An 18,191-nucleotide genomic window follows, 5' to 3' on the forward strand; every position below is an offset into this window, starting at 1 on the left:
CTAAACTAATGTCATCAAATGAAGCTGATCGTTTACTGAAACCGAAAAAGCAAGAAAACGAAATGAAAAACCAAAGAAGTGTGCCATGGAGCCGGCACTTAAGCTTGCGCAATAAATAATGTATGGCATGCGCCCTTTAGTGCTTCGACTCCTGTTTGATCTCTGCAACGGAACCTCCGCCTAAGAGAAGCTAGTCAATAACAAATGACATCAGCATTCAAATAGCATGTACTTTCTTCACTTTATTCCGCAATGATACAGCAAACAGAACACGATTGTCTAATCATACTTTATTACACACATAACGATTCTGTGCACAACACGCATTTTGCATCGCTCACACATCTGTGAGCGAGAAAAGCGGGTAGGGGTCAACGCACACAGAACAATGAAACGATCTATTCACAGTATTGCAAGAGTAGAACTTCACTTCAACATGAACCAACTTGCCATCTTATGACCGAAGATTATCCGGTGCTACTGACTGGGCACCGAGAAAAGACCCATTCGCTCATGTTCTACATATTTGGCGTTTTCTTTGTTTGGCTATCTGGCAGCAACATTCACCCAGCATATTCAAGATGTATTTAAAGCAGGTTCTTCATTGCATCGCTACCGAATACCTGAACTAGTCTAGGACGAATATTTTAATAAATAATTGAAAACAACTGGTTTTCTAGCGCCTCTTTAGTCTTTGGTGAGGACAGATCAACAAAGCAGTACAATTTAACAAGGCACAAAGGCACTTTTCACTCAAGCTCGTTATGAAAACGTGAGTATCAAGTGTTCTCAACCCACTCCCACTCAAAATCCTCGTCAACTCTGCCTCCACACAACATTCCCCCAATCTTTCGGCGACCAGCGCCATTGTCCTAGTCTTTCCAGCAGCACCTTCCACTAGATCACACTGTGAGTTCTCCGTGTTCGTCGTGAGGTTCACGTCGTGCACGGTCCTGTGCACTGTTCCGTGCACGCTCCTGTCACGCCGTGCACTGTCCCGCGTGCACGGTGCAGTGTGCACAGTTCGATCGGCCACCACTAGGGCGCGCTGTCGGTCGCCTGTTGAATGGCGGTGGTGGAGGTAGGAGATATGCTCTGGACGATCATGGAGAGACAGTCCAAGCTGGAGGTGGAGGTGGCAGTTCCAGCTGCCGTCGCCTGCTCCACGCCGCCACCTGAAACACAAGATGTCGGAGGTCAGTGCTGAGGTTAGGATCATAAGTCAGAGTCAAGAGGGGTCGGGTCAGGGTCGGGTCGGGTCGGGTCAGGTCACGAAGACATGTGTCAGCGCCACCGCAGATCACGGAAACTGCTCCTTTGTTGCTCAATGCTCATCATTTAAATCCTGCCCCGTTTTATTCCACGTTTTTGTAATTCTCAGCATGCTGATATACGTCATGAATCCGGCAGGCGCTGTTATGTAACCGACATTCTACTATCCCGGAAAAGAAACAATAATTGACATTGTTTGTTTTAACGTAGACTACCCAGACGTGCTTTTTCTTTGTTACTGTATGCCTGGTCTATTCAAATACATTAGCCAGAGGGGTGTGGTAATAACTGGTGTAAGCAAATTGACCACGGTCAAAAATGCATTACCAGAATGCACTAAAGCCAACATTTTGGGATGGTCTCGTTCCTAAGTCGGCTAAGAGCTTCGGTCCAGAAAATAAATTTATCGTTGGCATACAGTAAAATACATACCAAACTCGGCCGGTGATAAATTTTCAAGACCTCAGTCCTTACTGATTTTTGAACTCGGCCTTCGGCCTCGTTCAAAAATCCAGTAAGGACCTCGGTCTTGAAAATTTATTTACACCGGCCTCGTTCAGTATTATATAATCTCACTAAGCTGACACATATCCATAAAACACCCCGTCAATGTTGAGAGGTCGGAGAGGCGGCCGAAGCCATAGAGCTGGCTTTGGGAGCCCTCGGGGTGTCAGAACAAAGTCATGTTTCCGGCCAGATTTAGGCGGATCGCGTCGTTTTTATTCTCCGCCGGGAGCAGTCCGGGCCGTATTTAACTCATGACCGGAAACTGGGCGGTGCTCGTCAGACGGCGAGGCAGCCGCCGTCACGCCGCCAATCTGGGCTGAATGACAGGCTAAGTATCTCACTGGAAGTGTGACTAATTTAATGGAATGTGACTTAGCTAGCACAGAGGGCGTCTGCTCAGAGATTGGCTTTAGACAGAAAGAGTTACAAAAGAGGGACATTCTCACTTCCAGAATGACGTTCTCAATGGTCTTCCTGTTGTCTCTTTCTTTTTAATCTGACAAATCAAAAGTCATTTGATTTATCCCAAGTAATTTGTGCATTACTTTCCCGCCACGGAGAGGCCGTCGGGCGATCTCTGATGTCCGGGGAGGCCCAGCCGACCGGCTCAGTGGCCAACAATCACTGGCCACCGATAAATGTTACAACAGCACGGCCCACCCGGGTGGCGGCTTCGGCTCAAAGGCGGCCGCGGCAGCTGTCACAGCGCAGCCGGCAGCTGTCTCAGCGGCTGGCCAGCTGCCGCCGCATTCCAAGGTCACCTGCAGCTGTCAGGGGTCGTCGGCACGGCCAGCAGCCGCAAGTGGGCCGCGGCCTGTCGTGTCAGGGTTACGTCAGAATCGGACGGCCATTGTTCGGGCGTCAGAGCCGAACCGTGTCGAACCGCGACAGCGCGATGGTTTTCGGGCGTTTACACGTCACGGTACTCGGGTGATCGACAGAGGAGTAGCCTCTGGGCAGCCCAGCTGGGCAGAATCCAGCGGCTAGGTCACCCGGGCCGGGTAATTTAGGAACAATAGGCCAGGTTCTGGGCGAGCGAGAAGTATGACAGGGCTTCATCGGCATGCAAACGATTGGAAAGAACGAAGGAGCTTATTTTAGGAACGTACGGTTTCAAAAAGGGGCTAACCTTTAATTGTTTCATTAATTTCCGATTTGCAATGTCCAGAAATGAGAAAGCCGAAGAATGCGCTCTGGCCCATCCACTCATTTTCCCTCAGTCTTCTGGAAACTGAGTCATGAGCCAATTCGCACTCCTTTAGCTCCCCATCCTCACCCAACACCTCCAAATCCCTCGGCACCCTCCCCTGGGGTGGAGCGGCGGGTCTCCTCGCGCCGCCGCCGTCGCGTCGGTCGGCCGCGCGCGTCGGAAGGGGCGCGTCGGAGCCGACGGCAGGGGGCCGGCGGCGGCGCGGCTCACAGGGCCAGATGTCCGCTCGCCGCCGGCGCATTCCCGCCGCGCCGATAATTTGTCTTAGCAATGAACCGCGCCGGGCCCGCCGCGAAGACGCGCTACAAAGATTTATTGACGCGGCGTTCGTGCGGACGAGCTGTGGACGCGTCGTCGCCGGAAGGAGGAGCGTGTCGCGCGTCGTCGCCACCGTCGCTGCTCGGCACGCGCGCGCCGCCGGTCAGCCGGGGAGGGGCTCAAAGTGCGCCAACTATGCCGCCGGCGCAGCGAGCGGTCCGGCACGGCGTGACAGAGTGCTGGTCACTGCTGACGGCTGCAGCAGAGTAACCGGGCATATTTGAACGGCCGGTGCCAAAGAGCGGATACATAAATTTCCAACTGAGGTGCTTTAGAGCTGAGCTGAGTGAGTGGAGTCATAGGTCGCCCATTAGACGTGTATTCAACAAGATGGGACCGAGCGTTCACATCCTGACAATATGTGTGGAATTGCAAGGAGGTGAATCTGAATTATGAAGCTGGTCAGAAGTGCGACACATGAATAAGGTAATCAATTTCATTAATTTGTATTTATATTTGTGCTTTCTTGTGAAAAAAAGCTTAGAATTATGAATTAGAATTCGTGTGAAAAATGCCGAGAACTATGAAGTTTTAGATGTCTTCCATTGCCTTTGATTTATCGTTCAGTTGACGAGCATCGTCCTGTAGATGTAAACGAAATATGAAATGTAGTGCTGTGAAATCCAACCCGTTCCGGGTGTTTAAGTTAATTGAGCCACCCAGTGCGGTGACACCACATTTGTCTCGGAGCTGTTGGGCGCTGACAAGCATGGAATGCCGCTCCCTCCAGCGGGCCCGTAAACAAGACGCCGTGACGCGCCGGTGCGAAAATGAGAAGAGGTGTCACTTTGTCAGATAAATAGTCCGATGACAAACATCAACACAACTGAGTGCGCTGCCATTAGCTGCTGCTTAATTAGCGAATGCAGACAATTAAGAAGGTCATCCTGCTTTATAACATGGTTGCTGATTATTCTTGGGCATCATATGGAAGCATTGCACGTAAACTCAACGAAATGAATGTGTAAGGCAAAATTAGCTGAATGTTTAGGGAAACAAATATTTGATGTGTTGGAAATGCATGAACACTTTTATTTGGAGAAATATTAGTGGTTATAGCTATAGGTGGAAAATTGTGGGGGTGCACAAGCTCTCCCAATGCCACGCCGGCTTGGTTTGGGAGCCGTAACAGACGGCGGAGGCCAAGGTCACCGATATAGGGCGGCGGCGGATTTGCTGCGCCCGAGAACCCCCAGTACGGCACAAATCTCCACCTATGGTCATAGCTATTAACATCTTCGTTTGTTAAAATGTGATATTTTTCATCTATTCGCGTCATCTATTCGCGTCAATTTAGAACTTCAACCACCCGTCGTGATATCTTCGTGCAAGCTTGCTACCGTTTTGATTCGTCTCTCTAGCTGCCGAACTCTTACCCTGACCTCCTGCACTGATAACCCGTCGGTACTCCCAGCAACGGATGCCTCTCTTTGCGGCACACGGCGACGCCAGACGCGTCGTGATCGTCGGACGCCAGATGCGCCACAATCACCTCCTGATGAGCCGGCTGACGGCGGCGGCGGATCCTCTCCCCCGGAGATGTTTGCTTTGCAATCGCAGCCAATCGAGGCGCGATTTACTTAAAACAACATGATTGATTAGTCATAGAGGCGCCGGCGACTCGATAAAGATGATGAAGCGGAGTCGGAATGGCTGTAGACGGCGAGTGGGGTGGTGCGTGGGTGTTGTGACGACGCCGTCGCGACGATAGGAGGGCCCTTTGGGACTGACGTTGTGCAGAGTGCAGTGTGCACTGTGCAGTGTGCAGCCATTGAGATGGAGGAAAAGGGGAGGGGCGACGGTGTGGAACGGCACAGAACAGTAGCCAGAAGGAAAAGGCGATGAGGGTGTTTTGTTCAATTAGCCGTTGACTAAGATATCCTGGATCGATTCTATGCGGAACATATTTTTTTTGCAATTTTAGCGCCATTTTGTTGGCTAGGTATTAAGGCAGTCCAGTGGTTTTGAGGTCTGTGGTCGGGCAACAGTTCGCAGGTGACCTCAATTTTACAATATATGTGTTTTAACTGAGGTCATTGTAGATGGGACGACTATAAAGCTCAGGCCGGTGAAAAATTGTGTGGGAGCGTTCACACAAAAATGTCGCACTTTTTTGCAGCAGGCAACGGGCACGGCTTTGTGATGTATCCAACAAACATTGAACGTCAAACAGTGAAATAAATGACTCCGCTCGCCATGGAATGAGGAGCTATTTCGGCTCATTTATTACCCTTGCTTTGATCTGAGCTTGTTTGAATTGTGAGACATCAGACATTCTTCCTGTAACGAGCTCTTGCTATGACTCACTAACAAACTCGGTCCCTGAGATCAAGAAATTATGACATTTTGAAACAAGCTAAGCGAAATGTACACATTTTTTTAGATATAACAGAAACGTGAATTTCCGTGCTAAATCTAGAAGTGAAATACACCAGGCTCAATCTCTCACATCCTGGGAGAGAACATGAAAGCCACATCCGCCGATGGACCGTTCCCAGAGGGAGGGACAGCGTTAGTAGGTTACACTCCGTCACCAGCGAGTCGGAAGCGCGGCCGGCGGCACGGCCATAGCCGCGGTCGGGACCCGCCAATGGGCTCAGTGATGGGCCCGCGACTTCGGTGCCAGCTAACAGCTTTCGAATGCCACCACCCGCTCATCCCAAACGTCAATTAGAGGCCGGGAGCGCCTATGAAAAACAGCCGCTCTCGAGCGCCGCTCGCGACGCTGTCGGCCGTCGCGGGCGACGCGCCGTCGACGGTGGCCGCCGAGCTGGCAGCGCACGTCGACGGCGGGTCGTCGCGGAGTCGCGTCTCTCGGGGCCTAACGGCCGACGGCTAGGTCTGCCTGAACTATGGCTGACGGCACTTACGCACACGGGCCTGTCTAACGGCGCTGAGGCTGGGCGTCCGCTCCGAGATGGCTACACCCCGAATGGCTCCGTCAGATTGAGTGGCAGACGTGTACGGCGTCCGATTGAGCTGGAGTTTGTTTGGTCTGCACTGCGTGAGCGCATGGAAGCAACACTCTCGTCTATAGTGAGAGACAGTGCTTATTTTTCGTCTTCTGAAAGGTTTGCTCTAGCTCTTTGTCCAGGACTCTAAACGTCGTTGATGCGTTCAACTCGCCGGATATTGTGGCAGTCTAGCTACAGTTATGATAGGACTAGCATATGTATCTCTGCTCTCGCAAGCACGAAAGGCAAACAACGTGTTTCTGAATCGCATGCTTTCTTTGACTCACGCATTTCTGCATAAAAGCAGTTTGATGGCCTCAGAACCATAATGTTTTTTATGCTTCCCAAGTTACTGTTTAGAAATAGAAATCAAGTAAATTCGATAGGCTTTGACCCTTGCAATCTGTTGCGGTCACAAAGCCAAGGCGGTGATGAGTTGTAAGAGCCAGGGCACCCACAGGCCAGTACAATCTCCCTCTGTGCGCAAGTTAGGCATTACCACTTTGATATCAATCCTGTATATACCTATTGAGAATCTGAACCTTGTAGCAGGTTAAATTATCTTCCTCTTATTCCCCCAAAATATTCGTGATTGCTGACCGCACCGTTGCCAATATCTATGACCGGGGACCGTGCAGAAAGCTCGGCTGTTTTCTTTGGAATCTGGTGGTGTGACGTGCAACGCATCACCGCCACCAAACAATGTATTTGTCAGTGATAGCATTCGCCCTGAACACCTGTCGTTGCAGAGAAATAGCAGAATTAGATTAGGAGACTTCAGTCAAAGTTTTACCTTTGATTTCTTCGGTAGCGGCCCGGTTTTTAGGGACGTGACACCTAAGTGCTTGATAACATTTTAGACGCTTTACCACAAAGGTTAGGGTTTTACGCGTATTATACTGAAATGCCAAGGCGTTTTTGTACATGCTGGTAATTCATTTCTGAGGAACTCTCTCAACTGACATGAATGGCTATGGTCTACATTTGAAGACATCCATGCTGTTTGTTTTGCCAGGGAAAGACTGCAATAATCCAACAACGGTGATTTTTCCCCAATCGCTGGAATTCAAACCTTTCATCAGTTCCAAGCGTGAGGGTGGTCATCAAAGAAATACTTGCGTCACAAAGCGAAACACAATCTGTGCCGCATACCGTTTTCCGACCCCAGGCCGCTCGTATTCCCGTTAAACGGCCAAAACAAACAGCAGTACAGCTCAGAGGAAGCATTAGCCGATAATACGCCGTCCGGCGCGGCGGGTGGCGGCCGACCGCCGCGGTGTCTTACCATTGGTTATTGGCGTGTAGCTGTCTGGGCTGCTATAGCTGCTCTGTCGAGTATTGTAGTAGGACGTGCCGCCGTTCTGAAACCAAAACGCACTGGTCAAGAAAAAATAGACACACGACTAGGCTACCAAGTGTTATGTTAAATGGATCGGCTCATTTCAGTATTAAAAAGTAAAGCAGGATGAAATTGGATATGAAGCACAACAAAGAAGCTGATCTTTATTACTAGCCTGATGGAAACAAGGGTAAGACAGTCAGAAAATGAGTAAGTTTAACATATTTAGCGCATGATGAACAAGACATGGTTACAAATGTCCAAAGCTGTCGTTTCCAGCATTTTTCATTTAATCCACGGCATTCCCTTTCTTCCCATACAATCAAAGTTCGCGGTCTAATCACGGCAGACATGAAGAATGCAGTCACTCTCGCTACTAGCTACATGATAGTTGATACGATGATAAACAATGTTTCCCTCCGAAGAAGAGATACCGTGGCGAATCGGAAAGGGGCGTGAAGCGGACAGGATATGAAAGTGAGACGGTTGTTCTGGCAGGTCCCACGCCTTGGAGCGTCTAACTGACGGGCGTGACGGTGGCACGGCCATCCCGTTGATATTGTGTTGCAGTTGCGATGTTGTTTTGCCGCTGTTGTGGGCGCTAAGTGACGTTGCCAGGTGTGTTTGGCAATGTCACGCCTAAATGTTCAGACAGCCGTTGCGCAATTTCTGTATTGTGCTAAAACGAAACCATATGGTACACCTAACAAAATAAGATATGTTTACTGTTTGGCTCGACTAGTTTGAGTTTCCTCCGTGCGTCTCTTATTGCGTGCAATTAGAGTACGATAGTCAAGTTGCATATTGATTTCAATTTTGCTTTTCAAATATGTATTATTTTCATATAAGTAAGCTAAGCATATCCTAAGCATGTAAGCCTTAACCACTTTCTAGAAGACATAAAAACAAGTATTCTCTTATTTCTTATTCACACCCAAGCATCCATGCAACTGCCGTCATCTCATAACAAATCACTATCACCGTCCTATCTCCGTGTCTCCGCGCGGACTCTTCGTGTTGACCCGAGCGCGCTGTCGCCGTCGACGCGGCGTGACGCGTCGGCGGCAGGTGGCGCAGCCGTCGTTACCGATGCTGCCGACGGTGGCACTAATCAGCCTTCAGCCGGCCATTGTCTGCCCGAGCCGGCCGCGTCGCTACCGGAATGGCGCAGTCGAGACGAGACGGAGCCGGTCGTCGGCACACAATGGCAACATTCAGCTCAGAGAGGCTACCGTCGAGAATAAAGTGACTGCTGAGTGCTAATGATGACGACTTGTGTGTCAAAACAGGTGAAAGTGAATTTTACTGCGTTTCAAGGAAAGTAATGCACCTTTCCGTTGTGTTGACATTACATGCATGGATCATGGAAACATTTGAAAGGCATTTTGAAAATACGACAACCGTTTAGAATCATTCATTAATCATTTTGCTGGTTACATATCTGCTTATAAAAATTGAATGCTTTAAAAGATATTTTTGGCTTGTTTGGTGACCATGCGTTGGCGGCACTGCACTGATAGTGAATATAGCATTGGTCAGCGTCAGCCCTCCATTCATTGGCCGTTTCTCCCGTACGAATTCCCCAGCGCGGCTTGGCGACTGTACCTGGAGCGGTAGACTGTACCGCCGTACACGCGTGTCCGGCGGCACAGTATGCGCTTTCCGCCAGGCGGCGGCGGCCGGCGCACCTGCCTGTGCTCTTGACTGAAATCGGCAGCTGTTGGCGGAGGGTGAGGCCGACAAGACAGCATTCCGAGATTCATTCATTCCCTGTCCGGTAGTAGCGAGTAGAACACTCGATGTTGTTTGTAGCGAGCAAGACTGACCTTGATTTCCACAAATAGACTCAAAGAGATCGCTGGCGTTGGAGGTGGAACATTTGTTTGCAGACGAATGCTTGGAATGGAGGCTGAAGAGTGGGGATTGCTGGCGATGCCATTCCTTATTAAGAATGTTTAAATCATTGCTATGCTATTTTTTTTTTTTTTTTTTACCAGAAGGACAGCTATCTACTTAACTTAGCTCCATGTCCTGGCTTGTAAATAGTCAAAACAAAATAAAGTATCTCCTGGCTCCATGAGTTTCACTGAAGCTCAATATTATTAATGCCTTGAAAAATGAAAATATTAAGGCGTTTTCAGTGTCAGTTCCAGTTGACGCCTGTAACCCTTCCTACTGTTACAATCCCAACATTTCCCTTCAGTCCCAGTCAGGAAACCCGGTGGTAGCGTTCCCGGTTCCCGAAAGGTGCTTCTCTCGGCAGAACCACACGTGTCCGGCCGCGCCGTGCGCCGTCCAAGGCCGGTGCTACTCCTCCCAGTGCGCTGGCGGTCACAAAAACTCTGCCTGCCTGCCCCAATCCGGCCTGGGCGGACGTTTTTCCACAAGTCGGCGGCGTCTCTGGGCGGCCACTCTGCCGGGGAGCACGGCGGGGAACACGGAGGGAGGCCCGCGGCAGCCACGGTCTCATCAGACGGCACGTGTTATGACACCGGGACGCCGGGCCGGCCCGACCGGCGCCCCTGTCCCCGGCCGGGAGCGGTGCCCCCGGAGCCCACCGGCTCACCAGTCCCCTCTCAGCGACTCAGTGGCTCAGAGCTCACCGGCGCCGGTCTCAGACATGACCCAGGCACCGACAACACGAGCCGCCGCGTCCGGAGCACGCCACACAGACGTCTGGCGACTCTCAGGCACGGGCGGGCAGAAACCCCTCGGTGGAGGGTTTTAGTGGAACTTTATGGGCTTCTGTGATGGCGCCGAGAAGGAGGGGCTGACGGAGTGACTCGGGTCAGTGAAAAACAGGGGATGTGCAGAAGAGATGAGAGGACGTGACACTCCTTTGGTACTCCTTTTGAAGTCATCGCTAGAGGGTTGAACAGTGAATCTATTCAACCGCACAGCAGTGTGTGCCAGCGGTGGCTTTAATGTTTCCCACCGAGTGTTTTTGGAGCTCACGGGCATTCCCAGCCCACAGCTCGCAGGGCTGAGTCGAGTTCGTAACAAAGTTCACTCATCATAGGCGGCCGTTTTTTACCCCTTTGTCTGTCACAGCCGGGGCTTTATGGGGTGACAGATTGCAGTTTAAGTAGCTGTCTTCATTACCAAAGGGTATTTTCAGAGCAGTTTTTGCGGGCGTTTTTTATTGAGGCTGGCCTGCGAGTTTTGCTCGGTAAATACGGTCCGGCCGCTGGTCCTGAGAAAGCGTCTGGTATCTGTGTTAACTCGAGCGTGGCCTAAAGTGCATAACGATGCTTCCGTCCAGACGTGTTTGTTTCAAGGTGAAGGGCTGAGTGACGACCCGCGGACTGTTTGGGTGGTGTGACTTGTTCTGTGTCAAATCAGGTTTCATTCGGAGACATGTTACATCATTCTGTCGCTCAATCATGTCGAGATCGAAAGGATGGGTGACGATAACGTGCGATTGGTTGGCGAAGAGGGAAACAAATTTATTAACACTGAATATTTACAGCCCTAGCCTAGTTATAAGTGTAACTTTATAAATATCTTATGTTTTTTATTGTTTGTTAAGTGATTTATTTCGGGTAAAGGAAACGTAGCAACATTTTGAATGATTCATTGTAATTTAGAATACTAATGACAACATGAGTCCGACACCACCCATTGAAGCTTCTCAACCAATCACGCTAGCCTCGCCTCGCCTTGCCTCGCCTGACCGGCCACCTCCATTCAACCAATCCCACACTTGAAACATCCTCAAATCGTGGCACGTGGCAACGCTCGGAGGGAGAGGGTTCCCCGTCGCGGGGAGGAGGCCGCCGACTGGGGACGGGGAGAGGGGAGGGACTGAAATTAGCGCGTCCCTCGTCGCTGACTGAGGCGCCGCCGTCCGGCTGGACTCCGGGGGTGGTCTGACGGACTCACGGCATCACTCGAGGACCCGCCGTCTGTTTTTCGCCGGTCTGTGCCGCGCCGCTGGCCGGTCAGCCGTGCGAAGTGGGCCAGCAAGGCACACAACATCAGACCACACACGCCCACGCAGGGAGAGTGACGAGGGGACGCAGTGAGAGGATGTTCAATGCTGACTGAGTGAGGAGCTAAAAAGGTAGTTCAACAGAAAATATGCGGTGAACAGAAAAATATATATATATAACAGAAATCTATTGCTGTGATAACTTAATTAAGATGTGTCTATAAGCGAGCATACTTCTAAGTTATATCATATCATCGAAGTAAATAAATTTTAGATACTGATCAATGCCATTTCAGATCATTCAGATAATTTACAATTATGAACTGTTCAAATAATGAATGTTTTAACATTTTGCAAATGATCAATCATTTGACGTTCTTCCATTAGCTGAAGCTGTTAGGCAAATGACGTGGATTAAATGTTTCAAGCATGTGCTGAGGTCGTCAAGGGTTAATCTGGCGAAGATTAGTCTGCCATTATGAATCCCAGCTACCACGAAATTCAAATTTAATGCAGCTGGTGTTGCGCATTCATCATTTGAATTCTCGTTCACTGCCAACTTATCACATGCGGGGGCGGCAATAGTAGAGCATCTTCTCCGAGATATGCCGAAGAAATGGAGGCGGACAGGAAGGAAAAGCAAGAGAGGAAGAGAAAGAAAAAGGAAGAATAAAGGATTAAAACAAAGAGAAAGATGATTCAATTTCATTAGCTGGAGGCCAATCAGCAACAATAGCATACTGTGTCAACAATGCGGACCAGCGCCCACATGACCTGCATACATACAGCGCTACCGCCTTCTACTCACCATATTATAGCCAGAGGCCGGGTTGATGGGCGCGTCGGGGCGTGCCTCCTCGGGGGCGCCCGAGCCGGCGGCGCCCCCGGAGCCGCCGCGGGCGCCCCTCAGCATGTCCTCCAGCGCCTCTATGTACTCGATGGCCGCCCTCAGGATCTCCACCTTCGGGTACCGCTGGTTCGGGTTGGCGCACGTTCGCTTCTTGAGCATGTCGAATGCTTCGTTCACCTGCGAATGACGGAGCTTAGTATGATTGGGGCATATGTGTGCACAGGTGCTTTTGTTATCTACTTATTAACATCACATTTAGGTAGGCGATAAATCATGAGATGTGTCGGTGGCGGTGCCGGGTGCATCCATGATCAGCTAAAACAAATGCAAGCATGACGACTTTCATCGACAAGTTTACCACCTGTTGGTTCATGTGTAGTAAATTGATTGCTACCACTGTTCGCATCGTAAACTCATATCTGATTATAAGTTGACAAATGGAACACGACGCGAGGCTGTCGGTAACATCACCCGCTCAACTGTTAGCCGTCCAACACGATTTTCATCGTGTCAGCGGCTGTTGAAATATCCGCTCATAATTCAGCTGTTGGCTCGGACTTATCGGCTGATCCATCGGAGCTGCGTAGCATTAATGGAGCCCTCTGGATACACACGTAAATCACCCCCAGTCAAACTGTCTGTTTATTTGTCTCAGAGCGCTGCGGCGCGCCCGTTCGTCATATTGCAGAGGATTAAGGTGTGAGCGCCTCGAGCCAGGCTATCATAAAGAGCTCAGCACTGTGTTTTTATCGGTGTTGATGGCGGGGTCTCGGCCTTGTCGTGGGAAGACCGGGCAGGAGGACGTGATTCAGTAGCGGGGAGGACGACATGTGAGATGAGATGATCCAGTAGCGGGCACATAAACATGCCGTAGAATTACGGAATATGATCAATGGGTCATGGCTGGTTGACAAAACGCCCACCCGCAGCATGGGTTGGACCGCGGAAGAGGAGTTGGAGACGAAGACCAACAGGGCGACACATAATTCAGGGTTCTTGACTGAGTCGCAGGAGCGAAAACTTTCGAAGAGACTTGTCTTTTTCGCCGAGACAAGCGAGCAAATTTACCTACTGGATTGTGAATGCTGATGCTTGACGGTCCATTTGATATTCTTAATCTCATTTAACATTAATTGATAAACTTAATTAAGATGCATAGGAAGGTACTATTGCTTTATCTACAGACGGTAGTACCTAATCAATAAGCTATTTATTTCAAGGACATTTTGGACAGCTATTTTTTTCTAGGACAAATGTCAATTTGGACCATTATACTGCTTATTAGCACTTAGCAGTGTCATTATGATGGATCATTATTTGCACCCATTTTCAATTAATGGGTATCTGCAAAGTCCCATGCTTTTTTAGACAGAGAATAGATGTATTATAACCATAACAATGTACTTCGATATCTATAACTAATAACAGTGTAAAAAAGGTGTCCCGTCATTCTGTCTGTAAAATAAACAAACATATTTAGAGCTAAGGAACGAATTCAATTCATAATTCATATCCTGGGCTGCTGAAAAATTAGTCCAACTGTGCCTGTCTTTTGATAGGGAGCTTACTACGACAAGACAAGCAGAGTTTATCACCGTGTTCTAATGCTCGCACCAACTGCTGTAATTATTCAGTTGGCTTCAAATTGTAATGATTATAGAGAGACATTCGCTATATTCATAAATGAGACGAAATGCTTCTGAGTCAGACCTCTGAACTAACACATTTGAAGTAATGATAATTTACCCTACAGTTTTGCTCGAACGCGTTGCACGATGCACAATTGATGACGTTAGATCGCGGATTAGAGCACAGGTTAATCGTAGCAGCAAGTGTTGAGCATGGTGTAGATCATTGCTCGTTTTGCACAATCTCGACATCACTTTTATGTTGTTTTTTTTTTTCGCCTTAAATCGTTGCATAAAGATTAATCAATAAAAATGTCCCGTTTATGATCACATACCTACCAAGCATGGAATTGAAGAGCACAAATCCAAACCAATGTTACTGGTGTTCTAGTGCAGTAGTGAGTAGTACTCGTAGCGTAATCATTGATATTTTTTTTGCTCAATTTCTTGCACGCGAGAGAAACTTTTTGTGACTCGAAATGCATTCTAAGCAATTGCATATTTGCGAAATATGCGCCAATTTTGCCGTCTTGACAGATGCGACTGGTTTCCTTCGAGTCATCCCTTCCGACCAAAAAATGATATTAAATTTGTTCTGCATTGGACACTTCATTTCTCTGCTACTCCATTTGTTTCATGGAGTGTAAATGTACAATGTACAACAAATTTCCTCTGTTATACATTTATGTATATGTATCTGCAAAGATACAATAATACAGTCACCAAATTCTGGACACTTTACTCGTCAGTCACTACCATAATTTCGCACATGTCCGCTCCCCTCTGGTCGATGGGCGCCGCCATGTTTGCTGGCGACGGCCGGGCGTCAGTCGGTCAGAACTCGTCCGACCGAGATGGTGCGGTTTGAGGCGGAGCCAGTGAGTGCGGTTGGGAGCGGCTACAGGGCACAGAGAGTGTCTGACGTGGAACGCCCGATACCGTGCGGAACGAGCCGTGGGCGCGGATTGACAGGCCGGAGACACGGAGCCGGGTCGTCTTTGTTTTGATAGGCTAATGCAGCGCTCATTTGTGCGTGGTTGTGTTGTGGCTCATGTTGCGTGTTCATCTTTTTTGTTTGATTTGAAGGCCTAACAGTGGGAGTGATTGTGCTTGCAATATTGTCTAGACAGTATTTTGTCCTTACCGATTGTTATAACGCCCATATTGTTGAAGGGGTAGCCGATAGACAATGGTCGACGGATATTATCTTGCTGAGAAATTGCTATTGCTGTTGTTCGTGGCCAAAAATAACATTGAATGAGCCTAAATGAGATCGTTTCTGTATCGTCGCATTTCGGATTCTTCCCACAGTTAATGTTTCGTCTTATAACCAGACATGTGCACGGATCCTAGAAAATGGATCAAGAATTTGATCCCACATATCTTGAGCTAGGATCCTATCGGAGCATATATCCAATTCCCATTAGTCGAGAGATCCATTGGGATCATAGGTCCAATGCTATTTGTCTAGAGATCCACTAAGATCATAGATCCTTACTATTTTTTGACAAAAAATAATCCAGGATCACTTGTTTCAATTCGCAATGGTTCTGCTTCGGGAATACTCTGTGATTTCTCATTCCAATTCATAGTCTTGTCAGTGGTACATTTTGACATGAAACCATATAAAAAAATATGATTTCAAAGGTCACGTATGACGAGATCCACTCGGATCAGGGACATCTGTTATCGGTTTGTCGTGTGATCCGATGGTGTCATAGATCCGTAACTTGTCGCTTGTTTTGAGCCATCCATTGAGATCACAGATCCATCGCTCAGATCCATGCCTATGTCTGGTTAAAACCGCGGTTAAAACATCGATTTCGTGTACTGTAGACGCCATTTGCACTTGACTAATTTGGGAAGAATGATGAAGAAGCTGATCATGCATTTATTATAACTTATAATATATAGGTCTGGACACTGCACTGATTCTCTCACCTTTGTATAGCAAAAACATGTTTTATACATTCGGCAAGTGACATACCACTCCCATTAGTTTGCTTTATCGTTCAGTGTTAGATTTGTTTGAAAAAGGACACAATAGACAGCCAACGATTTGTTTGCATGAATCGAATGTTAGTCCAGGCGTTCAAATTACTTTTTACGTTAAACTATTTCGGGCTATTGAACTGACTGACTAGTGACTGCCCCGTCTCGTAAGAGGTTAGTGAATGAGGATAATCTTTCTATAGGAAAGCAATTAGCAAATATGCATAAATCACATAAGCATTCCGTTAGAAATAGATAGAATGTAAAACAAGGTCAACTCAGCACTACGAGTACTCTCTGCCACCTGATTCTACCTGATTGATCTGAGTCACCTGGTCCTGTGGGCTGTGACTAACTTGCAGGGACTCTTTGGAGCGTTTGCAAGGATACATGTGGTTGTGCTGCCGATGAGCTCCTCCGTCCTGACACCCACCTTTTTGAGCCGGCGTCGCTCGCGCATTGTGGCCGCCTTCCTACGGTCTATGGTCACCGATTTGCGCTTGCACGCCTTGCACGCCCAGGGCAGGCAGCGCCGCTGGCCGTGGCCGTGCGTGTGCGGCGCCAGCACGTGCGGCACGTGCTCGTCGTGCTCGGCGTGGCCGTCGTGCTCGCCGTGCTCCTCCTCGCTGAAGGCGTGCGGGTAGTCGGACTGGTCGGGGCTGAACGGTGCCGCCGTGCTGTCCGGGCCGGCGCGGAAGGCCGGGTACGGCTGGCCGTAGCCGGGGCTGCCGGCGCCGTCCCGCAGCGGGCCGTAGCCGGCCGAGAGCGGCGGGTAGGTGCCCTCCGGGAAGCGGCAGCTGCGCATGTCCATCACCATACTGCCCGGCCGGCGGCCCGCACGCCCGACCTGACCGGCCGCTCACTGCCCCACCGCGCCCGCCGACGCCAAGACTGCACGACGCGACGGTAACGACGGGGTCTCTCACGAGGAACACCTCCGCGCCGCGCCGGTCGTTTGGGCTGCGGGTTCACACGCCCGAAAGGCCGCCGGAGATGAGGACACGCCCACCTCCGGCGGCAGCCAATGAGAGACCGGGGAGGAGGCGGCGGGGCGGAGCCAAACGCTCGAGAGACGAGATGATACTGAGAGGCGATGGGACTGGAGGATTGAGGGACATGGTTTCTGTCCAAAATCCATGAATTTGAGTTTTTCCATTTGCACATTTCGAGTGCTGTGGTGTTCCCTGTAGCCTGTTGGTAGCATAAGTCTGGCACATGTCAAATTTGCTTACCTGAATTTGCTGATGTCTTTTGAGCTTATAAAACATATTCGACAGCTCTTCTAAAGCTTTTTTCTTATGTGTCCTCATGTCATGGCCAATATTTGGCCAAAAGTTACCGATATGGTGTTAACTCAGTTTAGCCAGCAAATACCAACAACATGGAGTTTTTTGCGGATCTTTTTTACAATAACTTTTGATATAAATCTGGTTAGATCTTGAGTTGGCCAGCATCGTGTTTCTCTCTTCGATGCGCGTCGACCCGGCTTTTTGCACATCATCAAACGATATGTTTTGTTGTGCTGGAACATTTTAGATGATTTCATTGCTTTAAAATGTCTTATCAAATGGTATAACTAATAGCCGAAAAACTGCTGGTGACATCCTGCCGATGATAATGATATCCTAAGCACTTAACCCGGCAGTTGCTGGGGTATTTCGCCACCCACCGTTTGCTGGGGGGGGGGGGGGGCGTTAAACGCCCCCAGCCGATAACTCGAGAACCAATAGGCGCAGCGAAACGCACGAGGCGGCAAACGAAAGAACGCGACGAGACGCTTCAGATGAGTACTTTAAAGTTGAATTTTGAGGTCACAGGTCAGGTCAAGGTCAGGTCAAACACCTGAAATCGGGCTTTCAGTGGCATGGACTTCAGGACTTCGCAATGGGCGGCTCTCGTCATAAACTCCGTCAAAACGGTGCACAATCCATCATATAAGGCCTACAAGAGTGTCAGCTCCATGTAGGGGTCAGTCAAGCATAGGTCAGGGTCAAGGTCAGGTCAACCGGGTAGGCACATATCCCCGAAAATCAAAACTGATATTCGCAGCCTGTGACACATGTTTTATGGGTAATTTGGGGCGTAGAACACGATGGTGACATTCATTTTGTCATATGTGTACGTGTTTGGCTCAAAAAGTTCAATTTAAGAAATGCATGTATCATGGTTACGAAGTAGTCACGAGAAATT

At 49.1% G+C, this 18,191-nt stretch overlaps 1 protein-coding gene across 1 annotated transcript; it reads right to left on the reverse strand.

Moving 5' to 3' along the window:
• Positions 1 to 227: 227 nt before the first annotated feature.
• Positions 228 to 16,965, reverse strand: LOC122375861 (transcription factor SUM-1-like). The gene is made up of 4 exons (XM_043355426.1): positions 16,435 to 16,965; positions 12,340 to 12,558; positions 7,547 to 7,622; positions 228 to 1,175 (listed from the first exon to the last, which is right to left on the reverse strand). The coding sequence occupies exons 1-4, from the start codon at positions 16,816 to 16,818 to the stop codon at positions 1,039 to 1,041; spliced, it is 816 nt and encodes a 271-aa protein (XP_043211361.1). The 5' UTR covers positions 16,819 to 16,965; the 3' UTR covers positions 228 to 1,038.
• Positions 16,966 to 18,191: the final 1,226 nt, after the last annotated feature.

This window comes from Amphibalanus amphitrite, unplaced genomic scaffold (assembly GCF_019059575.1).
Source record: "Amphibalanus amphitrite isolate SeventyFive unplaced genomic scaffold, NRLGWU_Aamphi_draft 001940F_arrow, whole genome shotgun sequence".
NCBI classification, from domain to species: domain Eukaryota; kingdom Metazoa; phylum Arthropoda; class Thecostraca; order Balanomorpha; family Balanidae; genus Amphibalanus; species Amphibalanus amphitrite.